Below are 27,028 nucleotides of genomic sequence, written 5' to 3' on the forward strand. Positions count from 1 at the left end.
CTTAAAAAATTCCAAACAATTTTAGTGGATCAGTCAACCATGGAATAAAACCAAGCATCTCCACCTCTCTCTTCTTTGTTCTCAGTTATTAGTAGCAATTAGTAGTGAGGTCAGGTACAACGGAGATTAGAACAATAAGTAATTATCTCAATTTCCACAATCAGCTCAAATGGAAAGAGTTTTCCAAACAGACAAGCCAAAAGCAAAAACAAAAACAAAAAACCAAGAGAGAACTCTATGCACAGTCATTCAGGTATTTACGGTAAGGCATATATCTCCTTATCTCTCTAAAAAAAAAATAGCAATTAGGGTCAAGCAATCAAAAGGCAGAGGAAGCAGAGAGAGCACTGTCAGCTAGCCACGTATCCACTGGAGGAAGTATATGAGATCACTTTTTGACGTAATAACATGCTGTGCCATACACTCCAATTCAGGGATAGCAAAAAGAACTAGGCATTGGAACTAGTGATGACCTGTATGGCTATAGTAATTTTCGGGAAATTGAACACAAAAGATTCATCAAGACCTAAGGATCAGCTCTTGCAGGGCATGTGGGTGGGTTCAGCCTGCAGCTTTCCTGAGTAGGGGCTTGTCCATGCCTGTTCCATAGCTCCTCCAAACAGAGCTGGAACGAAACCAAAATTAGCCTGGCCTCAGCACTCCCTATCAGTCTTCCAAGTGCAGAAGAAAGATGGGGGACTGTGCAGCATTTTTACCTTTTCCATTTTAAATATCTTTAAGCAGACAGATTTTTCTTATATCTACAAGTTAGTGAGAAAGATTCAGGTCCATGAATTCGAAAACTTTAACCCATCTATGTCTTCATAAAGCAATGAGAAATTATTGCATTGCTCTACTTAGTTTTTTTTTAATCAGAGAAGTTGTGGATTTACAGAACAGTCATGCATAAAAAATAGGATTTCCATATTCCACCCTATTATTAACACCTTGCACTGGCATGGTACACTTGTTACAAGTGATGAAAGAGCATTTTTATAATTCTACTATTAACTATAGTCCATAGTTTAACGTAGGGTTTGCTGTTTGTGCAGGGCATGTCCATGGATTATTTTTTCTTTTAGCACTCAGCTTCTGCTTGGATGTGGAGGTCATTGGAAGATGCTTGTCAGATAACTCGTATTTATTGGCTTTTCAAAAAAAACTGTTTGTTCCTTTAAAAAGCACAGTGGAGTCAGACCATTTAACTGATATGGATTCAACCACATGTGTTGGGCCTTAGTGGTTTGATAAAGGCAAAAATCCATATGCAAATGGGTGATTTCGCCCCCCTGCCCCCCCATGCCCCCAAGCTCTGAATAAGCATCCTGCCCCGTGCCCATCCGGCTTCCCCACTCCCCACCCCTCAACCCTGCCTCCAACCAGTGCCTTTCAGAGTTCGGGCCCCTCATCGGGTTTGGTGTGACTGTACTTTGGAAGAAACAATTAAAAAAATTTTTTTTAATTAAAATAATTGATCCAAAATTAAAAAAATAATTGATTATTAGTGATTTGCACTTCCTTGCTGACTCTGCAAACCTACCCCTCATATAAGATGCGAAGCCATCCTTTGTAAGGCAGGAATTACGTGGATGGCATGAAATTATATGTTCCTTGTCAGCCCCCTTAATCAGCTTTTATATTCCCAAATCAACAGCGCCCTCCTGCTCTTATAGCCCAGGGGCCACTGGCCAGCTGGCCAACCACCTAAAAAGAGGTATTGTCATGGACCTGACCATCCGCTTTTGTTGCTAGTTTAATAAAATCAGGTTTATCTTTCTCAACATGAGTGACTTTTATTGTTGTTATAAAACTGCAATGCAGCTTTGCATGATATTTATTTTTAGGTAGGTCAAAAAAATAAAGGAGGAAGGGGTACCAGGGGCCCTGTGGCATTTCTGGGCCCGCGTACATAGGCTAATCCTGCCCTGTGGGGATACTTTGATTATTTGCACCTATGGTGCTCTGCAGAGGAAAGCCTAATGATGAGTTGGTTTTCTCTGAGGCCTCAGAGTCCCAGGCGCCCGGGTGTGCAGGAGTGCGGACTTACGTTTTGCTTTCCCACTATGTTATCAAAGGGCAGCTCAGGGCTCCAGGATCCTTCTGTGAACGTCGCCCCACTGTTTCTCCTGTCCGAGCAGCTCACGGACTCCCTGACAATGTCTTCGGGCAAGGACAGTAGACTCTCCTCAGGCTGCTTAATTAAATAGGTCTCGATGTTGTGCTTCCTCAAGAACTCATTCCGCTCCTTGCCGTGACCCTCCTCCACACTGTAGTCCCCGTTGAGGCAGTCCAGCGTGGCTTTGGAAATGTGAATCCTCCTGCGTGGACAAAGTACAGGTCATTACACTTTCCTGAGGTCACCACAAAGGCCACTGCTGATTTGGGTCCCGGGAGAAGCCGGCTGGTCCATGGGTTCCTGTCAGGACACATCCTCGAGGACAGTATTTGTCCCTTCGCCCCCAACACACACACAAAACAGAAAGAATCAAAGAAAACAGAAGCTTCAAGTGTAAATCCATGAGAAAGGGGTCACTCACTGCACCCCAAGCAGCCCGGTTGCCTCTGATCAAGCATATCCCCAGCTGAGCTACACCTAAGTGCTTCTTTTCGATTTTCCTATGAGTATCAGCCTGATCCCAGTGACCTTTAAGAATTGGTGCTTTTTTTTTGTAGTGGTATTGATTATACTGGAAAGGTGAGTTCCAGAAATGTTTCTGAACCCCAGTGGCAATTAGTGTCCAAATGGTCATGCAACAACAGATCTCTCATTGTCGGGAACTATTATTTTCCCCTTTACCTATCATTTTACTTTTCGTATATTTGTACCTTGCTTCTCCAACTTGTCTATAGTTTTCTTAAGGACAAGGGAAGGTGCTATAAACAGGGCTGCATTCAGGATATTTTGGGCAAACCACTATAAGATACAATTTCCCCTATACCCTATACAGGGGAAGAAGCTGTGGCACGTGCAAGCTGAGAGACTCATTCCTGCGCAGTCACCAACCACCATAGCACAGGATTCCCATTTCTTTACCAGCAGAATGAGAGATGATACCAAGGACTTTTAGGGTCAAACTTGAATCTGAGGAACTGCAAATGGTAAATCTTTCTGTGAAGAGGGGTTCTGTCTTCATGATTGCCCAAGTTAATCAAAGTGTTGACTGTGCCGCGGTGTACTGTGGGTTAGCTAGAGCGGTGGTGAAGAGAATGGACTCTGTGGCCAGATTGCCTGGACTCAAACTCCAGCTCTGCCAACTGCCAGCTGAAAAATTGTGGGCAAATCACTTCTCCTTTCTATGAGCCAGTTTTTTCACCCATAAAATGGAACTAATGACACTCCCCAACTCTTAGGGTCATTGTAAAGACTAAATTAGTTGATTCATGTCAAGTATTCAAAACAGTGATTTTTTTTTTACAACAAATGATTAAATTATTAGGAGTATTCTCAAAAATTTCATTGCGATCACATAACTGTTGTTTACTGCTGCCTTCTCAAGGCTTTTGGGCACCATCTAACTTCCAAACACAGTCTCCAAATTCTCGGTTTTCTGGGCCTGAGACTCCAGGGGACATTTTCTGACACTCCTCCACTCTCTGCTGTCTTTAGCTATTCAAGTAGTTGGCACTTCTCCAAGTTCAATGTGCAATTTCACACCTACTCATCTTAGAACAAGGCATCCCGTTTGCCTAGAATATGCACCCCACGTTTTCTACACAATTTCCTACTCCCAGATTCATCCTAAAAGTCATTTCCCTGGGTCAGCTTCATTTGAATGAATGAATGAAGTACATGCTCAGTAGTTTTTGGTTTCTGTAATCCTAAAAACAATACATTCAAGGAAATAATGAAGTTTCTGTTTTCAGAGTGTTTTTTGCAATTGTATTGCACTTTTGAATGACTTCTGCCTCCTGTTCTCACCTTCTAACCTATCCTGCTAAATTCCTTCCTACAGAGAGAATAATTCACTGCAAAGGCTATGTAAAGAAATAGCCAGAAAATACAAACAATGCATTCTGGATCATGTAAGGCACGTTCCCCATGTTTTCCAAATAAGTATTTCTGTTATTCATTTCCAGGGAAAGACATTAAAAATAAAAGCATGTGAAAGATGTTTGTGCTCTCTTGAGAAATGTGCTGAATAAGTTAAAAATATTCTCGAGATGAGTTTTCTTGGTGAACATAGAATTCAGTAGCCTGGATCTGGGAAATTTACTCAGTCACTTGACTTTCCATGAAATGGATGGCCCAGCCTTCCTTCTCAGTGTAAGCTCTGAGCTTGAGGTTAGAAAGCTGATTTTTTTTTTTTTTTTAATTTCAGGCCAAATGCAACTCCTGGAGGGTTTTGTAAAGCCCAATGGCTAATTTTCTTTTAAATAATTATGTTAAATATCAACCCAGTTTGGCATTTTCTCTGGATCCTACATTTTATTATTCAGTGCAAGGGGACTAATATTTGCATATACTAAACCAGTATTATGTTTTCAGCAGAGAACACTATCTCACCTTCACTTAATTACTGAGCTTTCTGCTAACATTATAATCAACATACACTTAAATGTTTTAATGGAAACGGGTTTTAGATGCTCTTTTTTTCATCCTTGCTAACTTGCACTTTGGAGTAAGATATTTGCAGATGAGTTCCTGGTGTTTACATTTCCCCTAAGGAAATGAGTCAATTCTCATGCAATATTCTCATATATTGAGTGTCAGGTAAACCTGACATTTTCTGGCATTTATAAATGCCAGGATCTATTAATAATGAGGATGGTAAATAAGATCTAACAATTGCATAAATTGTATCTCGTGGTCAGAGATATTGCCGTATGCTTGACTCCATCCATGACCTCATATAATTCCACCTTTCCAACAACCCTGAGTGTAGGCATTATTGTTTCTCATTTTGTAGAGAATGAAACTGACCCAGAGACAATGAGTAAGTAAATGGCGCACAGTCATGCCAGGAGTAGGTGGCGGTGCTGGGCTGAGACAAGGATTTCCACTCCATAGTCTTTCCAAGACCCACAGCTGCATCTTTGTAGTAGTAGCAGCAGTACAACCACACCACAATTAATATTTACTGAGCGTGGGACAAAGGTGTCCATGCGCACCACTTCATTTAACAAAAGCTCTAAAACAGTGGTTCTCACTGTGGCCCCGAGGCCAGCAGCATCGGCCTCCCCTGCAAACTTGTTAGAAAGGCAACTTCTGGGGCCTCACCCCAGACCTACGGAATCAGAAACTCGGTGATTCAGCAAGCCCTCCAGTGGATCAGAGGCACCTGGAGTCTGGGAACCGCTGCTTTGGGCCCTGAGCCTCAGAGAGGTTAAGACATGGTTTGAGGCCACATAGCTGGGGCCTCTGGTAAGGCCGAATTTTAATCTGGTTTAGCCTCTCAACCACCGCGACACTGGAGCCGTGGGCCCCCCTGCGCCCCTCTCTGCCTTCCCTTCTTCCTGTGTTGCATTCACTGTCATAGGCTCTGGGACAGAGCGAGGGCCAGGAGATGCCTAATAAAGGACAAACCTGAGCAAGGTGAACTGATAAATTAACAATGGGAGACCATGATGTGTAGGTAAAGAGACAATTAATAGTTGTTCTTATGTAGCTTATTTAATTTCTCTAAACCTCAGTTTCTTCATTAAAAAAATTAAATTGATATTTACTAAATAGACTGCTGTAAGGTCAAATGGTATAATGGTATTTAATAGATTTCTTCATGCATACTCAGTAGTCAACACATACTTAGATCAACTCTCTCGTGGAAAGGGAAAGTAAGTGAAGTTTATCTCCATATATATTATTTGATAAGACTAGGAAATAATCAGACATTTAGGAAGCAGAAAAACACAGACCAAAACAATCAGAAACCATGCAGGATTTGGAGATATGTTTTGGCATGACTGAATTTCCACTTTTGAGTTTATCAGATGCCTAAGCAGAATGAATATTGTATAAAAGATAGACTAAGTACTTTTTAAGCACTGTTTCATTTAGAATCAACATTTTGAGGTTGGTAGTGTTTTCAGCTCAGTTTTACAATGAAAGAACCCCACAGGGGGATTAAGGAGCTAGCACCACTTTTAGTAAGTGATAAGTGATTGTCATGATTAATTACATATGTTAACTTGGTTAGGTAATGGTGACAAATTGTTTGGTAAAGCTACTGGGCTACTTGTTATGATGAGGGTATATTGTAGATGTTGTTTGTATCTATATTTTGTTGGTTGTTGCTACAATCAGTTGGCTGCATCTACAACAAACAAAGAAAATTGTCCTTAGCCATGTGGGAGTCACCTCATCCAATAAGTGGGAGGTCTTAAAATCAAATCCTGAGATTTCAGAGGTCAGAAGAAGAATTTCTGCCTCAGCTTCAGCATTGACTCTTGCCAGAATTCCCAGGATTTTTAACATCACCATAATTGCAGTTTCCAGCTTGCAGCTTGCCCTATAGAGTATGGACTTGCCAGCCTCCATGTCTGTGTGCAAATTACTTAAATAAATCTCATAATGTGTGTGTGTGTGTATTCTGTTGGTTCTGTTTCCCTGGAGAATGTTGGCCAATACAGCAGTAAACTCAGGGTTCAAACTCATGCCTCATGATTTAAACTCAGTCAGATTTCGGTTTCTTAATGTTGCCAAGAGCATTAGCTAAGCTGGATTCCAGACATAAATGCAGTATCTCTGCATCCTCAAAGATGCACAGGAAAGCCGTTGCATATAGTGGTAATTCCCCATTCAGTTACACTTTTAAGACACATGGATTGACCAGCATTCTGGCTTGTTTGATTTCAGCAGATAGTTTCTTATAGGAAAATCACAAACAATTTAAAGATATAAGAAACCAAGAAGAGGCAAATCAGGCATACCTTGGTTCTAAACTTGCATGGCAAGCTATGATGACACACCTCAATGAAGAAGTGAAGGACTCTCGTAAGAACATATCTGGCATGGGGACATTATTGCACAGTCCACAATGCGCCTCATGCCCAGTGCCCTTGCTGCTCCTCAGAGTGGATCTCTGAGGTGGACTGTGCCCACTTGGTAGGTGAAAAAACAACGTCTCATGGAGGAGGGGCTACATTCATGAGTTACTGTATCCTAAGTGTTATCATTTCTCTTTTTGTAGTGAGGAAAGTGAGACTCAGAAGAGTTAAGTCATGGCCAGAGACCACACAGATACAATTAAGAAAGTCAAAATTAGCACTGAAATTATATGCCAGGTACTGCACATGCTTGACATAACGTTTGAAAGATAACACAGCTTAGTATAGGGCAGATAGAATCCTGGTTTCTCTGATTCCACCTCCTGCAGTTCTTCTGGCATGATACCATATTACCTGATGCTAAATATAATCGGCAAAACTACTCCAAAAGCAGGTCTCAGAGGCAGGGAGAAGGACATGTGTAAGTGCTCTCTGTCTGTCTGGTGCCTATTATCTTCCCTTCTTCTTCTTTGCTTGCTGTCTCCCTTACTTCCTTTAGTTCTTTCTTCCAACATCTCGCAGGGAGAGGGGCTAAAGAAAATCACTTACCAGCTGAAAATATCTGAGTTCTTACTAGGACCAATCTATATAAACAGAACTCTTTAAAAAAATTTATTGCGATACCATATACACAACATAGAGTTTAGTGAATAGAATCTTCTTTTTGTGCGTATGCACTGGCTGTCAAACCTGGGTATCCCACATGGCAGGTGATCTTCCTAACACTGAGTCCCCAGGCACCCCTCTGTAAATGGAATCTTAATGCTACTTTTGTTTAATCAAGCTGTCTAGGACACGGGTACCTTTGGGTATTCTATACTCACAGGTCTTGCCAGCCAAGTTTGGAGAGCTGAGGTTTCAAGGAAGAGTGAGGGAGGGTCTTCTGAGTTGAGCCCAAGATCATATAGAAGGTTAGTAGATCTCAACCCTGGCTTAGAATTTAAGAGTGTATGTGTGTGCATTCACATGTGTGCACACATGTGTGCCGAAAGCACAGATTCTGCTTTAACTGAGGTGGCATGGGATCTGGGCACCAGTAATTTTTAAATGTTCCCTGGTCGATCTAAAGTGCAGTCAAAGTTAAGAACCAATGCTATGATGAACTGGGACCACAATACCTAGGTGATGTTCCACCATCCTTGGTCTTCATTGAGACTTTTGGGGTCAGTATTTATATGACATTTCAATGACTCGTTTCCTCCCAAATAACTGTTTCTTGTATCTGTATTGCTGAATTCTTCCCATGAGAAACCCATGGTCATATAATGAGAAAATCACAAGGTTAAGCAAGAAAAAGGCACTGTTTTGGCTTACCCAGGGATTCCTCCAGATTCGAGCTTGTTTGCAATGTCAACATCCCAAGACCAGACATCAAATTGCCACTTCCGCAGGCCCAACACACCACACAGCACCGAGCCTGAGTGAATTCCAATCCGCATGTCCACATCATGCTTCGTCCTTGACCGCACATACCTGTCAAAATAGGTGAATGGAGAGACACATGCGTAAGCATCATGAGACCCTGAAGGCAGACCTGGTCTTGCCCACTCCATAAATTCAACTCTTGACCATTCAAATGTCACCTTCTCAAGAATCTTTCTAGGATTCCCTGATAATTGGGAGGATTCTTTTCCTCTACTGAATTCCCCTACCCTTTTATCTGAACTTCTAAGGGCCCTTATCACTCTTCTCCCCTAACATGCTCATCTATGTATCCCCTGTCTCGGAACGGTACCAGCATCTTTGCCTACCCAAGCATGCATAATCCTGGGGTATCTTATAAATTCTATACTTCATTGCACACTTTGTTTCCAACTTGACTACTTTTTTTCTTCTGTTCCTTCTCTCCATTCCTCTTGCCAACACTCTAGTTCAGGTCACCCTCTGCTGCACTTTGGGACCCTGCCTCAGCCTGATCTCCTTCCTGCCCATGGTCTACATGCTTACTGGTGACTCCTTCCAAACACAAGCATGGCCATGCCCCCTCACTGCTCCCTTGTCTAAATTCTTTCCTGAATCCTACTCCTGAGAGGAGTGGTCTCCAAACAAGAGTGCTCCAGTTAAAGGATGACCTGGATTATCCACTGGAAGCCAGGAAGAAAATATCAGAATGGCCATTGATAGCGTTTGGTTTTTAGCTTGGAAAATTTCGCCAAAATTTGATATATGGGTTGACCCTAGTGACCTCACAGTGTCCAAATCAATCAACCATCCCAGCTGTAAGCAGGGAGGGGACATTTGGGAAAAGAGGACAGTTTCCCCATTAGGGTGCCCCTGGGAACACCTACTCTCTTCTTTGCTTTCAGAATATTTCAAACAATTTTAGATGTTCTCACTTCTGTTGTAAATTTTATAGACACAAAAATTCAGATGGTAGGCTATATGTTGAAATAGTAGAGAAAATAATTAGAAACTCTTAATTATCACTTGAGATCCAATGGTTCTTTTACTTCAAAATGTTTAACGAGCTGTCAAACCTAAAGATGATTTACCCATTTTCCTTTGACTAAAAGACAAAGAATCCAAATTTGCTGACTTTTCTTTTATAACTGGTTGGCATTAATAGTTCCTCTAGCAAATATTTTGAAAAAAGCCTCATGCACCTGCTTAATTTGTTTCCTAAGCTAAAGATGATAGTTTAACATTGATTGAGAAAGTAATTGCTCTTCAAAAGAAATACCTGCCCTGAAAAGAGAATTTTGAATATGGAAATCAGGAATGTTTCTATCTTTATGTGAATTTTCATCAAACTTAAGTTATAACATCTATGAAAATTCTCAGAGCAGCATATATCCTCAACTATTTAAAAAGATTTCAAATTAAGAGTTGCAGACAGTTTTGAACCCATTTGTTTGCCTTCTGATGAGTATGTAAGAATAACTGACTGGTATCAAGGCAAAAGAACACTTCCTAACCAGATTTATACAAAACTTTGGCTGAACTGATTAGTGGCAAGACCTTAGAAAACACAGCCAAGGATGCAAGTTCTCCTCCAAGACCTACCTGTCTTGTATATGTCTTGTATACATCTATGTCTGATAGCCATTTAAGCAAGGTATAGGAATAAATTGAATTTTGAGCTAGACCTTTCCATTATCATGTCACAAACCATTAAGATGAAAAAAATATCCAATTATTTTTATGTTCAAACTCACCACTCTCAGTAAAAAAATTGTGAGGGCAGAATGGTTTTTGTATTCTAATCAATTAAAAACATTGGGTGGTGCAATAGTGTCTCAGTGACAGAATTCTCACCTGCCATGCCAGAGACCTGAGTTCAATTCCTGGAGCCTGCCCATGCAAATAAATAAATAAAAACAAACAAAACAACAAAAAAAATATTGATTTCATTATTACCCATATAATATTCCTCTTGGGTATGCTCTGTAGCATATATTGAAAGTATATGAATATCATTAATACAGTAGATAATAAATGACACATGGTTTCTTAGGTATCACATGTCCTCACATAGTATTTTTTTAAATAAAGATGAGGGATCAAAATACTCAGATACCACTGGCCTATTAAAATTTCCTGTCTGGCACACAAACTCCTTCATGAGCTGCCCAGTTCCTCAATCACCGCTTTCATCTCTCATAGAAACATTTAGACCCAGTCATCCAAAATACCAGCCACTGCCTGAACCCTGCACATCTCTCCCCACTTTGGGCCCACGATGTTCCTTCAGCCTGGACAGCCCACTCCCTCATTTGGTTGAAGGGCTCTTCTTCATTATTCAGGGTCAACCTTGGGGGTCACCTTCACTAGAAAGTGTTCATGCTGTCCCAGTCTGCGTTGAGGGCCTTTCCCAGCACTCCTACGTATTCTGGGTGAACAGTGGTTGGGGTGTTACATTACAATCCTCTGTCTCTCCTACTAGACTGTAAACTTCTGAAGGGCAGAGGCTTCCCACGGCTCATCCTCATCTAGTCTTCTAAACACAGCACTGTCTGGCATTTGGCCAGGACTCGACTGAATGGATAGATGGATGGACGGATGGGTGTTCACGCACACCATTCATTTTCAAGTTCTCATACACTTGAGCTCTCTGATGAAGATTATAAGTCCCTGTGAGGCAGGACAGAATAGGGCATTGAGACTGTGGTCCCTGGGACCCTATCCAGCTCTGAAGGAGCTAGTGTACAACTGAAAGCTCCCTAGGACAAGAATTTCCCCTAAAGCACCCAAATCCCACAAAACCATAAAGCTTATAAAATCTTGGGTTTGAAACAAGCTCTTAGTTAATAACAGAAAGCCTAGGGTCATAAAGATTGTTAAACTATGTGCCTAGAACAAACTGTTAGTATGTGACAGGAGGCCATAGCAATGATGGGTTATCTCCTCCTGAGGCCAAGAAGATGCCTGGCATTCAAAGGTCGAAATGGAAAATCACTGCTAGCAAAACCTCCCTATAAAACAAGCTAAATCCATGCCACTCAGGATGTGCCTCTCCCTTAAGCACGCCCCTGGTAATTTCTCTGGTATGTACTAACCTTTCAATAAACTTCAATGCTTACTGCTACTTGCTTTTTAGTCCTTGGATTCTTTCTCATGGTGACACTCCGAGCCTAGAACGGAGCTCAGCTCTGGTATCGGCAGAGTTACTCAGCTCTGGTTACTCTTGGAGGCAAGAGTCTGTTTCCTCTGCATCTCTCACAGCCTAAAGCATCATCCTTTGCTTATAGTACATCTTAAATACCTGACACCCTCCCTCCTTTCTTAAAAGAAGAAATGGATGAGAGATTTCATATACTACAATGAATCTTTGAATTCTCTGTTATTACCAAATTTTAAGAAATAGTGCAATTTTTTTTTAGGTCCATCAATCTTATTGATTTTCTCAAAGAACCAGCTTCTGGTTTTGTTGATTTTCTTGATCGTTTTCATGTTCTCAATTTCATTTATTTCTGCTTTAATCTTCATTATTCCTTTCCTTTTGCTTGTTTTGGGGTTAGTTTGCTGTTCTTTCTCTAGATCTTCAAAGTGAACAGCTAATTCCTTGATTTTTTTCTCTTTCTTCTTTTTTTTTGATATAGGCATTTAAGGATATAAATTTCCCTCTTAGCCCTGCCTTTGTTGCATCCCATAAATTTTAATATGTTGTGCTTTCATTTCATTTGCCTCGAGATATTTACTGATTTTCTTGTAATTTCTTCCTTGACCCACTGGTTGTTTAAGAGTGTGTTACTGAGTCTCCATATATTTGTGAATTTTCTGGCCCTCTACCTGTTATTGATTTCCACCTTCATTCCTTTATGATCCGAAAAAGTGTTTTGCATGATTTCAATGTTTTGAAATTTATTGAGACTTGCTTTGTGACCCAGCATATGGTCTATCCTTGAGAATGATCCATGAGCACTTGAGAAAAAGGTGTATCCTGCTGTTGTGGGGTGTAATGTCCTATAAATGTCTGTTAAGTCTAGTTCATTTACTGTATTATTCAAATTCTCTGTTTCTTTATTGATCCTCTGTACATTATCCGGATGTTCTACACATTGATAAGAGCGGGGAATTGAAGTTTCCAACTATTATGGCAGATGTGTCTATTTCTCTTTTCAGTGTTTGCCTCACGTATTTTGGAGCTCTCTGGCTCGGTGCTTATATATTTATGATTGTTATGTCTTCTTGTTTAATTGTTCCTTTTATTAATATATAGGGTCCTTCTTTGTCTCTTTTTATTGTTCTACATTTGAAGTCTAATTTGTTGGATACTAGTATAGCTACTCCTGCTCTTTTCTGACTGTTATTTGCATGAAATATCTTTTCCCAACCTTTCACTTTCAATTTATGTTTGTTCTTGGGCCTAAAATGCATCTCCTGTTGACAGCATATAGGTGGATCATGGTTTCTAATCCATTCTGCCAGTCTATGGCTTTTGATTGGGAAATTTAATCCATTAACATTTAGCATAGTTACTGTAAGGGCAGTATTTTCTTCTACAATTTTGTATTTTGGATTTTATATATCATATCTAATTTTATTCTCTTTTTACCTTTATTGATAGTTTTCATTTCTACACTCTTCTCCATACCTCTATCTCCTGTCTTTTTCTATCTGCCTCTAATACTGCCTTTAGTATTTCTTGCAGAGGAGGTCCCTTGGTCACAAATTCTCTCAGTGATTTTTTGTCTGAAAATGTTTTCATTTCCTCCTCATTTTTGAAGGACAATTTGGCTGGGTATAGAATTCTTGGTTGGCAGTTTTTCTCTTTTAAAATCTTTATTACATCATACCACTGTCTTCTTGGCTCCATGGTTTCTGCTGAGAAATCAACACATAGTCTTATTGGCCTTCCCTTGTATGTGATGGATTTCTTTTCTCTTGCTTTTGAAATTTCCTCTTTCTCTTTGACATCTGACATTCTGATTAGTAAGTGTCTTGGAGTATGTCTATTTGGATCTATTCTGTTTGGGGTACGTTGTACTTCTTGGATCTGTAATTTTAAGTCTTTCATAAGAGTTGGGAAACTTCCAGTGATAATTTCCTCCATTCATCTTTCTCCTCCTTTTCCCTTCTCTTCTCCTTCTGGGACACCCACAAGATGTATATTCATGCTCTTTATCTTTTCATTCAATTCCCCGAGACCCTGCTCATATTTTTCCATTCTTTTCTCTGTATTTTCTTTTACTTGTTGGATTTCAGATGTCCTGTCCTCCAGTTCACTAATCCTTTCTTCTGCCTCTTGAAATCTAACATTGTAGATTTGTAGTGTTTTTTCATCTCTTCTATTGTGCCTTTCATTCACAAGAGTTCCGTGATTTGTTTTTTCAGTCTTTCAATTTCTTCTTTTTGTTTTCCCATTGCCTTCTTTATATCATCCCTTAGTTTGTTGATTTTGTTTTTGATGAGATTTTCCATGTCTGTTTGAACATCCTGAATTAGTTGTTTCAACTCTTGTATCTCATTTGAATTGTGGGTTTGTTCCTTTGACTGGGTCATATCTTCAATTTTCCTAGTATGACTCATTATTTTTAATTTCCTTAATTAGTTTATTCTGGAGATTGTTTTCCCTCTTTTATATAGGATTTTCTTGCTGGATGGCTTTGTTCTCTATCTGTTCTTTGATATTCAGTTCAGCTTATTCTTAGACCCCTAGCATAGGTTTTGTTTAATGGATCAGAATTTTTCAGTTCTTGTTTTCTTGTTTCTTGCCCTGCCTGTATGCAGCCTTTTTTTCCCTTAGGAGGGTCTACTTAGATATTATAGATCCCAGTCAGATTTTCCCAGACCATACTGGCCTCCTCTCAGGAGGAAAGAGTCACCTGTGTCAGTTTTCACTGAGGGTGAGACCCAGCCAGTGCAATTTTTTAAAATAAGGAAGTATAGTTGTTGTGGATTGACAGTGGAAATCTAAAGAAATTAGATATCAGAAAGGTAAGCCCTGGGCATTAGAAAACTGCTTAAAGCTAAAGAATGAGACAACTGTTGACCTGGTGACATTCCTGGTTTCTGGGCCATTGTTCGCACTTAACATTTAGGTTAAAATATATATGGTATGCTGTATCCATTGACAATGAAAACAATAAGGATAATTTGAAAAAAATTTAATAAGGTAAAGGGAAAAACAGCACTCAGTACACCAAGAGGAGCATTTCAGTTTCTGGTGCACTTACCCAACAGGTCTCTGTGAGGGAGGTCATTGGGAGTGGCATCCGTGCTGTCCACTAACTATTTCCTGTACCACAATATCCAATGCACAGGATTTCACTTTCCTGAATGTTCAATGGTGGCTTTTGACAATGAAATGCAAGCAGAAGTGATATGTGTCTTCTCTGGGTAGAAGCTTTAAGAGCAAATACTTGATCAATTATAATCTTATTTATTTTTTCTTGCATCACCTTCAATCAAGGAAGCTTGGTGGAAGAGCCTTCCTTGACCAAGTTCTTTGAATGAGGATGATGTACAGTGATACCTGACCCTCTCCCCACACTCCACCCATAATGGACATGAAAAACCGTCCATTGCTATTTGAAGCCACTGAGATTTGGATGGATGTTTGTTACTGCAGCATAAGCAGAACTCTCCTGTCCAGTACAATCACCAGTCCCAATTTACATTTCTACTCATTACATAGAGTCACTATAGTATAGGGATTGCTATCATGGATACTAGTGCCAGACTACCTGAGCTTGCATCCTGCTCTGCTACTTACTGACTGTATGACCTTAGGCAAATCACTTGATCTCTGTACACCTCAATTTCTGCATCTATAAAATGGAAATAATCATAGCATTGTGAGGATTAAGTTAACATGTGCAGAGATTTCAGAATAGTGCCTGACACATACTTAAGATTACTTGGTTACCTGAACTGCAGCCCAGGAAGTAAAAGGATTTTCCTTGAGCCACAGAGTTAGTAAGCTGAATTCTAGGACTAAACTGGAACTGTTGTGTGTTTAAGTCCCACACTCTTTATAACATAGGTACTGTGTAGGATCCTAGGCAACGAGTCAATGGTTGTGAAGTAACTTTACCTGATTGCTTCACTTACAGAGCTGCTCTGAGCCCAAAGGAAGTAATGGATGTTAAAGAGCTTTGCCAACAAGCATGAGGGATTATTAAACCACATGAGACATTAATGTCATTAGGCAATTCACATTATACAAGGAAGGCACTGGGCATCTTAATGAAAAGATATTTCATATTTTTTTCTTCCACAAAACAAAAATCATAAAAAGAAGACTTAAAATTCTTTTCTTTCCTTTCCTTTCCTTCCTTCCTTCCTTCCTTCCTTCCTTCCTCCCTCCCTCCCTCCCTCCCTCCCTCCCTCCCTTCCTTCCTTCCTTCATGTCTGGGATTTGGTTTAAGTAAAACTTGGGCTGATACTGCATGAAAGTGATTAATAATTTACAGACATTGTTGCAGTCTGTACAGGCTGCCCTGTGATGCAACAGAACCATAAGCACACATAGTATAATTCAAGATCAGTCCTTGTAGGAGGAGCTTTGAGCATTCCTGAAGCTAAAATGGAGGGATTTCTACTCTGAGCTATGTATCCTGTTCAATTATTTCAGAATAGAGACTTGGGGATGTTTTGCTGTGCTTCATCAGCTGCAAGCAGAAAGAAAATGACTATTGAACTCCTGCCTTGCAATCATCTGCACCTTCTTCTTCTTCTCTCTAAATTCTGAGTTTCCTAAAGGTAGTAATTATTCCTGTAATTAGTGCTCAAAGCACTTATGGAATTAATGGACAAAGTCAATGGGCTTTCTTGCTCAACAGCCTTGTGGATTTCACAAGCTGCATCTATGATCCCCAGGGAAGCCACAGAGGTGCCTTTGAACTTGCCCTGGAAGAGGGAAGCTGCCCTCCATACCTTCTCCCTTCCAAATGAGCAGCTCCATTCTCACCTGCTTTTCATGGTAAATTTCCATTTAAGATTTCTTTTTCATAGATAATCCACTGAAACTATTTTTGGAAGGTAGCTCTATATCAAGCTGGGAACACAGCAATAGTTAACCAGTAAAAAACTGAAGACATTATTTCTTTTTTTTTTCACATGGGAATCAAACCCAGGTCTCTGAAATGGCAGGTGAGAGCTCTGCCACTGAGCCACCGTGGCCCACTTGGCATTATTTCTTTTAATTGAACTATTAAACAGTAATCCTACAGTTTTATGGGAAAAGATGGAGAAACCTAGAATTTTTCTTTCAATTTAAATTCTTCAAATGGTTCTTTTTTAAGCAAATTAATTAATTTATAGAAATTGCTGGATTGAATGACAGGAAGTGTAATCTCTTAGTCATCATTGATTTATTAATCAGACGGTCTCTACTGTTAAACAAATGGATGGGTAAAGGGAATAGCTTTAGCAGAGTGACAGTTTGGTACCATGGGAGGACAAACATCCAACTTATCGGCTCTGCAGTCACAGACTGGAGTTTCAGTGCTGGTTTTAACACTCATTGGTGGCAGTGGCTGGAGCAAATCACATATCTTCTCCCTTCTGTAAAGTGAGAATGATATCTGCTTTTCATTGCTGAATAAAACACTTTCAAGACCACCAAGAGCCAGTAACCACGTAGGATCTGCATCAAAGCAGGGCTGGTTTTCTGTTGTGCTCATCCATTTACTGGTTGTGGATCTCGGACCAATGGTATTGGCCCCTGAATTCTGGCTTCTTCAGGGGAACTGGGGAAGAGAATTAGTACTTTGCAAGGTTGTTAGGATAGTTTTGTAAATCATGCAAGCAATGTACTTGACCTGGTACATATTGAACACTCAAAAATAGTAGCTACTATTAATTTCTCTTATTTCTTAGTAACAATTCTAAATTTCAGTGGTGGAATCAGACCAATGAAAAGTTATAAAGTGATCACTTCACCTAGTTCTGCTAAAACACTCATTCTTTATACCTCAAATTAGGTTCAACTGACCCACTTAATTTATCTTCAGGCACAGACTGCTCCCAAAATTCTGAACTAATTTATAATCTAGTAAGAAATGGGGGATTGATCTTCAGCTTCCCAGAAGAAAATGGAACCACTGAACATTCTGGAAAAAGGAAAGGGAAGAGAATTCATTACAGAAGGTCAACTGTGTTTCACTGTGCAGGACCTGGTGTGTAGGCATCAAGTCTTATCTTCCCAAGGGCCCTAAGTGTCATTACCAGCACCAGTTACAAACAAGTAAACTGAGTCACAAGAAGCAGGTAAGACAGTGCTAGGTGGAACAGCTGAAATTTTATCCCAGGTATGTGGGTCTATATGCAGTGGACTCTTTACACTACCCTACCTTGCCCTCGGGTTCAAAAGAAGCTATGCTCAGGTTCTGGACCATTGGAGTCTGCATTGGCTCAACACAACAGGTGAACAGCACAGTTCCTACCATTTAATCTTCAGAGTCAGGGACTTGTATTGGGTTCCCTGCTGTAGATCTACAGAGTTTGCAGGTTTCTGTTGCACTCCATGCATTGCTATTTCAGGGGTCCTGGTAAGGGTGGGGGCTGCCAAAACTGTGGGGGTAAACCTGACTTCATCTTCAACGCCCATCCATTCTTTAACCTCTAATGGACTTCTGTGTCCAAGTCCCTTCCCCAAATGGGGTTCACCTGCTTCTTAAAATGTCTGATAGCCACCATGAATTATCCTAGCATGGAAGTTGAGATGTCACTAAGTGTTTCCCTATTTGTGGTCTCTTTCCATGCCCACACAGATTCTGTGATATAGGTACCTACACATAATATAAATTTCCACTTTACAGATGAAGGAACTGAGTCTCTGAGAGAATCAAGATAGACCTACTACATTCTCAGTAGCAAGACTTATCTTCATAATCTCATTTCATCTTCATAACCACCCTATGTCATCTACAGAGTTCATTCATTCACTCATTCTTTCATTTATTCATGTGGCCATTGAACACCTCTGCAGGTATAAGCAGTGAGCCAAATACACAAAACAATTCCTGTGTTCATGGAGCTTACATTGTGATTGCTTATCCCCATTCTGCAGCTAGGGCAGCTGGAGCTGAGAGAGGGTGAGTCACTTGCTCAAGGTCACACAGGATGTAAATTGTAGGACCCGGACTGGTACTTACTATACAAGACTCCAAGCCAAAAGAGCTTCGAACACTTCAGTGCTGCTTGCACCACGTTCGGAATTAAATTCCTGCTATTAGGAGTGGAAAGGTAGGGAGAAAATCTAAAGTACATTTCTGCTCAAAAACAGTGAAGAACTAGTGAGAAAAATATAAAAGGAATGGTCTAGCCTGGCCACTTAGCACGTGGCATTTCTGAAGCTGTACTGGATGTTGGCAATCTGCTTCTGCTTGGCACCCAGATGTGAGAAGAATAGTGAGGGTCATCTGCTCTGCTCCCAGCTCATCCTCTCCTTATGAGCCAGGTGTTCCTGACCTTGGCCAACTCAGGGCATGGGAGTGGTCTGGGCTGTTTCAGAGCAATTTCATCCTAAAGTAGCACAAACTCAGGACTGTGGAGCCCCCTGGGTATTCGTGAGCTCACTGGGGCTCCTTTTATCTCCCTTAATCCCCTGTTCTTCCTCCTCTTATTGTATAATATAATGTCTTTTCTTTCCCTGAGGTGACCCTCTCTCCTCCCTGTCCAAGGTCAAAATGAGATGCCTGGCCTGAAGCTTCACTTTGTATCTTTCCCTTCCAAGTTCACCAAACATTCTTTCAGGTTCTAGAAAGCTCAAACCCAGTGTTCCTCCTTCTGGCCAAGACTCTGCCTCTTGTGGACACACACCCTGCAGCTACCTACTGGCCTGAACTTCCTTCCATTGCTCCTGCCAAGCTCTCTTGAGTCATTTGGATTTCCTTCCATGTCACCCAGCTATTTCTTTTCTAAGCTCTGTGGGACAAGGCTTTCTGCTGGCCCTTCTCTGACTCCATTCAAAACCCCAAGCATTCTGAATTGGGGACATTATTTCTTCTACATACAACCTACCACAAGATACATCATGTAAAATTCATGGATGGAAAATTTTATGTGATTCACTGATTTTGCATACCTTATTAATAAGTTAATAAAACCTATTTTTTAGAAAATCACCTTATGAATACATTTTTCTAATTATAGACCAGTCTCATCTCAATCCATCACATAAATTAATACTTTTATTTCCTATCAATAAAAATAAGCATAATTTTACATTAAGAACTTTGATGCCATCATAGAGCTGTTTAAGGTTCTTTTTTTTTTTTCACATGGGCAGGCACCAGGAATTGAACCCGGGTCCTCTAGCAGGGCAGGCGAGCATTCTTGCCTGCTGAGCCACCGTGGCCTGCTCTGTTCAAGGTTCTTAGAAGTAGAAAGTGAACTGAGTTCTCCTATTTATAAATTCTAAGCATTTTCCATTATGTCACATGGTCTCATACCAGAAGTATCATTGGGAGGTGCTTTCCATTTACGGTGAAAATATATATCGATTCAAGGATACTAATGGATCACAGCATCATCGAATTGGGGGTTCATGGCATTTAAAAGGGACAGACAGCTTTCACCCTGCTAGACTTCTCTACTCACAAATCCCGAAGATCTCAGTCACCTACCCAGTTAGAGTTGCCCCATGCAACTGTCACCCTAGGGCACCATCCAGAATGCATGTTCCTCCCTGTGTTTGCTACCCAGACCCACCTCCCTACAATCTAACTCTGCTTTTGCAGATGTCATTGCCTGAGGGAAGGGAAGGACACCTTACTGCTCATCTCCACCTGCTGAAACTTCTTTACTGTTTTTATTTAAATGAAATAACATTTTCTTTTCTTGTTACATCAATAACACATACTTATTTCTGAAAAACAGAAAAGACAGAAAGGACTACAGAAGAGAATTATTACCATTCATTTTCTATCACACTGAGCTTTATGTCTTTCTCTTTCCTATAAATAAATAAACATATATATGTATTTAATCAAGGTTGCCCTAAAGACATGTGTGTATATATGTACTACTATGTATACTTCTTTAAACCTATGAGCATTTTCTTATGTCATTGATTATTAATGTAAACCATGATGCTTAATGGCTACTCATTTTCCTATTTTATAGGTCTATCAGACTTGATATAACCACTTCCCTTCCTTTGGACATTTAGGGAATCATATAAACATGGCTCAGAGTCTTTGCTCTGTGGCCTACAAGATGTGTGCCATTGGTACTAGCTATTTACTGTATCAGAGCTTCCATTTCCTGATTTGAAAAATAGGGAGAGTAATAGGAGTTTCCTTGTGGGATTGTTGTCAGAATTAAGTGAGGTAACTCAGGGAAATAATTTAGTATGGTTCCTAGAGCATGGTGACCATTCTAGCAATATCAGCTTTATCAGATATGCTCCATTACTAGATATGCTCCATCTTCACCATTACAAATAATCTTGCAAAAGCACCTTTGTTCATGTACTAGAAAGAGACTCTCCTGCTGTATCATTGTGAATGCTGTATTTTAATGACCTTTAAAACAGGCTGAGAATGGGGCATATAGAGAGAAATAGTGGAAGAAAGAAAGAAAAAGAAGGAAGGAAGGAAGGAAGGGAAAAGAAAGCAGGTAGGAAGGAAAGAAGGGAAAAGAAAGCAGGAAGGAAGGAAGAAGAAGAGGAGTGAAAGGGAGAAGAAGAAAGAAAAAAGTGAAAAAGTGCAAGAAAGAGAGAAAGATAAAGGAGGGAGGAGGGGGAGAAGCTGAGAGGCAGGCAGAGGGCTTGAGCTTTCTTGTCTCAAGTGAAGGAAAGCAAGATTCCTCCCATATTGCTTGGCAGGGCAACCCTGCCACAAGGATGAAGACCTTTGCTCTAATAACTGTTGGGGGCAAGTTAGTCCTATTTGACATTCTGGAGCCATTCCTAAGACATTTTAGCAATGGCACTGAAAAGACCAGGCTCTGCAATTTTCATTACGATTCATCAAGGAAGCCATTTGCTGATCATTAAGAAAGATATTGCATTTAATTGCATGCACCCACTGTCATCTCTGGTTTCTCTCTGCTATCAGGTCTCCCCAAAATAGACCTGGAGCATGCAAAGATGAGGCACATGAGCCACTTTTTAATCTATGTAATGGAACTATTATCTAAGCCAACTTTAATTAATTTAATTTCATGAACAGATATGCAGGAGATGGTATTAAATGTTTCATTAGAAATAAAATTGCATTTGATTTCTTTTTTGCCATTCATCTAGATAGTATCATGTTTCTAAAACCAAGTATTTCTGGTGGAATGAATTTATTATGAAGCCCTCTTGATTATGGTTTATTATCATGTTATCCTTGAAAGGTTGCTCCCCCATGCCAGTTCTGATAATTTATTAGGGATTCATGTGGAGTATCTTAGAGTTATATTTTGATCCTTTGATTACTGATGACAGCTTTCAGGCATCGGAAGGAATTACACAAGTCTGGAACTGGGAGACTTACCTTGGTAGACCAAGGTGATTATGACAATGGCTTGGGATTGTACAGTTTCGGATTAGCAACCTCATTCTGCCATGGCTAGTTGCATGAGGTTGGACTTTCACTGGTAAAGCAGGACTAACAGGAGCCTACTTCTAGAGCTGCTATTGAGTCAGGATGCACAGGTACAGAAAAGACAAAATCTATTCTGACAATTCTGATTAGTCAATGCAGCTGCCATACTAGGTGTTAAACATTTTGTTTATCACCCCTACCTGTCTCTTTATAACATCATTATAAAGACTTAACAAACCAATCCGTGGAAACCGCTTATCTCAGTGCTTGGCATTTAGATGTTTATAGCAGCTATTCTATAAACCCTGACATCATCATTATCTTACTTGAATAGAACAGAAGCCATGAGAAAGGAAGGGGTTTCTGTAACTTCACTGAGTCAAATTTTCCAGGGCTCACACTCATCCCTAATTGCAAGATTCTATTAAAAATACCCCTATGGTGCTAACACGTGTTACCTATTTGAGTGTTCAAAATACCACTCTGAGGTTGGGATCTTCTTATACCCATTTTATGGAAGAAGCCATGGAGGCTCTGAGAAGTTGAATCACTCATCCAAAACCACACATTGTTTCCTGGAAAGACCAGGAAATAGCCTAGGTCTTCTGATTGTAGCTGAGGTACTCAACTCATTCACTCAGTTTTTTCCCTGTGACGTCAGCTTATGGTACATCAAATATTCTCTTTCAGGGAACATTCACCCTCATCACATTCAGCAACAAACTGTGTCTTAAATAAAGTGGAATCCTTTCCTCACTTCTTAGAATATTGTCAACTGATAAATCAGCTTATTGTAATGATCAGTGTTTGATTTAATTAAACTTTCTATGTCATGGATTTTCCCTTGGGGGACTTCAAGGGTTTCAGCTTTGGGGTTTTATTATCACTCATTCCTTTCTATTGCACAGTCACAGCTCTAGTCCAGATCCTTCAGATCCCTTGCCTTGGATTCTTTCAAAAATATCTCCAAGTTTCCTTTCCCTCACTAATCTCTGCTTCCTCTCTCCCAGAAGTCACCTGGAGAGAGTTATCCATCTCTAGAGTTATCTTTCAGATGCCTAAATGGAACCATGCCACTTCCATACACTAAGGTTCAGTGACTGCACTACCTGTGCAACGATAAAGCCCAAGAAGGTCTTAGAAGGCCATCAACTATCTATCTGGCCTCATCCGCTGCTTTTCTCTGCAACTGACATTCTGTGCACTAATCCTATTATCTGCGCTTATAACCATAATAGTTACCAAGGTCTGCTTCAAATGCATACACTTACACACACATACACACAAATACACGCACACACACACACACCCTTCATACCTTTGTTTCCAGGAAAAAAAGCTTTGGTTCTTTGTCAAAAATGCTACTGTGGAGATAGCTCAGTAAAAACGAAATCAGGAAAAGTATCTCCCTCAGCCTTGTTACTCTGATTGTCTTGACTCTCGCCCATTGGAACTATACCAGTTGACAAATTACCTTTTCTGATTTTGTCACCCTGACCTCCCATCACATATTTGGACTGACCATTGAACCAGGGACCAGGATCCTGTTAAGGATTGGTTTATCACCTCTGCAAAAATTACAACTCTCACCTAAACGTCTATCAGAGTTGCTGAGATAAAGAAAACCAAGATCCAAATGCTATCTCACCATCAGCATGCCAGCCTCTCGTGTCCTTCAGCACTCTGGGGATTGTGCTGTGTCCTTAACGCTTTGAAGGAATAGCGGAAGGAGAGCCCTTTGACAGGGTCTGGGCATATCCTCAAGCAGGGATCCATCTCTGACAACAACTCTATGGGGCTGCCGCAAGTATCTTAAAGCATTTTGATAACAGATGTTAATTTCTTCTGCAATGTCATCTCTGTCACATATTTTTTGCTTATGCTCAAGATACAAACTTCCGCAGAAAGATTCAAGAAAGTTTGCTACCAAAATTTGATTTTTAAGTGTTTAATACCTCACCAAATTCCAGAACTGGCAGGGATTTAAGAGCTAGGCTGGCTCAATGTCCTCGTTCTATAGGCAATACGTCCAAGTGTTCTTCCTAGAGGACCCCCACGGGCAAGACAATGACCCAGAGTGACGTGCTCATCCCTGCGTCTGAAGGCTTAGCATGGCACCTGGCAATGACCTAATGACTGACTGACAGAATAATGTTTGCATACCTAATCAGTTTTAGATTTGGTACAAGTTCCCAAGTCTTCTGAGTCTTGACACCACTGCCTTCCTTGAAACCAGTTAAAATCCTAGTTTTTAGATCAAAACTCTCAAGTGTCATTTAGCCAGAGTAACGGCTAAGAAACATCTGCGGCCACTTCCATCGTACCCAAGCCTGACCTAAAGGGCACTCCTGGGGGGAACCCATAGACTGTTCTCCCCAAAGCCCCACAAGAGCAACCTTCTGGATCCCCACAGAAGAGGCAACAGTTGAGTGGAATTTCCCATCTCGTTCTCCACCTGCATATTTGGTCTTAGCAGCAGCGAAGGAGCGGATTTTCATCACACATCTCACAGCCAAGCACTATAAACTCTTGACTTACTCTGCTTTTCTCATGAATCCTTTTTCTGAGTTTTGTGGGGGAGGAGGGGCAGAGAAATCCCTTACATGGAGCACGAGACTTGTGGAATTGCTATTCAAAGACTTTTGCTTCCTATGAGGACCGATGGAGTGAACAGACTATGACGACTGTACTTTTTCTTAAGACATGATAAAGATTCAGGTCCCCAAAAGGTAGGCTGCAACCACTATCGGCACAGGATTTCTGTCGATGGAAAGGGACCTCTATTTTTCTTGCTCCTCACTGGAAAAATCATCCGGCAGGTGGTTTTAGAGAGGCTTGGCTGTAGGCAGAATTATTCTGGACCCACTTCCATCACCAAGCTGGGCAGTCCAGCGGCCTAGACACAGTGCTGGGAAGCTTGTCTGGATAATTCCCAGAATTACATCAGACAGGGCATAAAGGGAGAGAACAGGTTTCTAGGGTGTTGTCACCTCCTGATCCTCAAATTTCTTCTCTTTGAATCAGAAGAATAAAAATAGGAGTCTGCCCCAACAAGAAAGGAATCCTGAATTTCGGGCTTAGACACCTGGTGCCGTGACCTGTGGGTCCGTCTGGACTCTGTCTACTTGCCTGTGAGCTGAGCCTGGTCGGTGGCCTCCGGACCCCTCCTTTACCACACGGCAATGCATTCTGCCCCACCAGCTGCACACCCAACTCAACTGCAGTTCATAAATAGGACTCAACCTTAAAAGGATGTTTGGGAGCTGTCTTTTGTCACTTATCTTCTTCTTGGAGGTCTCGTGGCCAGCAGCTTATGAACACAGTCTTTCAACAAAAAAATGGTCTTCCCTCAAGGGAGATGGATACCAACTTCTGGAAAACTATGATTTTTCTCTAGTCAGTTTCTCTTGGGAAAAATGCAGTTTTCTATGGGAATGGCTTTTTCCACAATCCAAGTGGGACTTTGCGATGACACATTCCTAGTTGTGAGGCTTCATTTTGTACAAGCCCCCACTACTCTGATGTCCCCTGGCTACGCTGTTGTCCCACTCTTAGGGACTCTAAATCCAGTGTGTTTTCAGGCAGGCCATGACACTGGGCTCCACAGGGGAGCTCACAAAATGCTCTGCTCTGCCCTAGAGCAGTTTACCCCGAGGCCCGAGGCTTCCGGTGTGCAACCCAAGTACATATACATATATACATTATATATATGTGTGTATGATTCTACTCTGCATCCAGTGTGCTGGAAAAATCACTTCTCTTTATGGTCATTGGGGCTGTTGGAGGGTTGGGCTGGTAGGAGGTTGGAGAAGACAAACTTCACTTAACGTTTTTCCAAACCACTGCAAATCTTTATCTTCCATTTTATCATTTGTGGCATGACTTCGGATGAAACACCTAATCAGTCCTTCTAACCTCTTGGTGAAGTTAACAGATTTATCCAAGACTATACCAGTAGATTTAGGTCTTTACTTTCCAGGATACTATGAATGGAAAATCATGGGTCACACAAAGGAGTAGACTTAGTTTCAGAGACATGATCTACCAGGTTTAATTTATTATAATTATGTTTTTGCTTTTTACTTGCAATTCTTTCATAAGGAGCTCAGCATACTGTTTACCAAGAAAAAGGACTTTAAAGTTACTCAAATCTGCCTCTGAAGCCTGGGTAAGCCATTTGACTTCTCTGAATTTTGCTTTTTTATGTCAGTATAATTGGTGAAAACAAAAAATTCCCTCCTGGACACACTGCTATGAGAATTCAATGCAATAATGTTGTAAAATGCCTAGCACACTGCCTGGTGTATGTTTATGAATTTCAGTATTTTCCTTTCCTAGGTGGGTGGTGCCAAGCATGGCTTTAGGGGTATGGCTCCCTCAGCCAGGGGCAGGAGCGAGGCTTCTGGGGACCCCCCTCACTCCATCTCACCAGGGCATTTTGAAGACATGAAAACACTCTCCATTTAGCTTTGGAATAAATTGCAACCTGCTTTCCTGGTGATGGTGCTGGGGAGTGCATTTCTTCTGCATTTTAATTACTTTTCGTTTTTTCTGCCAAGAGAAGAGGGTAAAATCACCCAGAAAACAGACACCTCCCCTAACAAGCTGGAGGAGTCAATTGCCAAAGGGAAAAAACTGTTTCCTTCCAGCGCTTGTAAATGCAGCCTTCAGCTTGTTATGTGCACCTCGTCTCCAGCTGAGGGCAGTTTAAGAGCAGGATCTAGAAATGCTCATAAAAACAACCACAACCACAACCACAGGCAAAGAAGTAGCTGAGTGAGAGTGGACTCGGTGCCAGCCCAGGATGAAAATCATCTCCTTGGAGCCTTACAACCACCCTCAAGATGGATAACTTTGTACCCTGCCCTTGACTGGAAAGCTGAGTCTCAGAGAGGTTAAGTCACTGGTCCCAGGTCACCCAGCCAGTTATGGTGGAGCTCGGAGTGAACCCCAGGTCTACTGGACCCCAAAGCCTATTCTTGCCCTTTATCCCACTGCCTTCCAGACAAGGGCAGGAAACACGGCCTCCTTAAAGTTAGCAAACCAGAGGGAAGACTAACTGTGAGAGGGTCTTTTTATATACAGAAAGAAAACAGCAAGAGCAAGAGCTGGAAAGGAGGGTG

General features: G+C 40.9%; 1 protein-coding gene across 4 annotated transcripts in view; it reads right to left on the reverse strand.

Annotated features, from left to right (window-relative positions):
* ADCY8 (adenylate cyclase 8) overlaps window positions 1-27,028 on the reverse strand; it is a 241,915-nt gene that overhangs the window by 116,683 nt on the left and 98,204 nt on the right. For all 4 annotated transcript variants that reach the window (XM_077167672.1, XM_077167676.1, XM_077167674.1 and 1 more), the window contains exons 6-7: window positions 8,299-8,457; window positions 2,048-2,318 (exon numbers count right to left, since the gene is read on the reverse strand). In XM_077167672.1, the coding sequence (XP_077023787.1) occupies window positions 2,048-2,318; window positions 8,299-8,457 (430 nt within the window). The remainder of the gene's footprint in view (window positions 1-2,047; window positions 2,319-8,298; window positions 8,458-27,028) is intronic.

The sequence above is a fragment of the Tamandua tetradactyla genome, chromosome 6, assembly GCF_023851605.1.
Source record: "Tamandua tetradactyla isolate mTamTet1 chromosome 6, mTamTet1.pri, whole genome shotgun sequence".
Classification (NCBI taxonomy): Eukaryota; Metazoa; Chordata; class Mammalia; order Pilosa; family Myrmecophagidae; genus Tamandua; species Tamandua tetradactyla.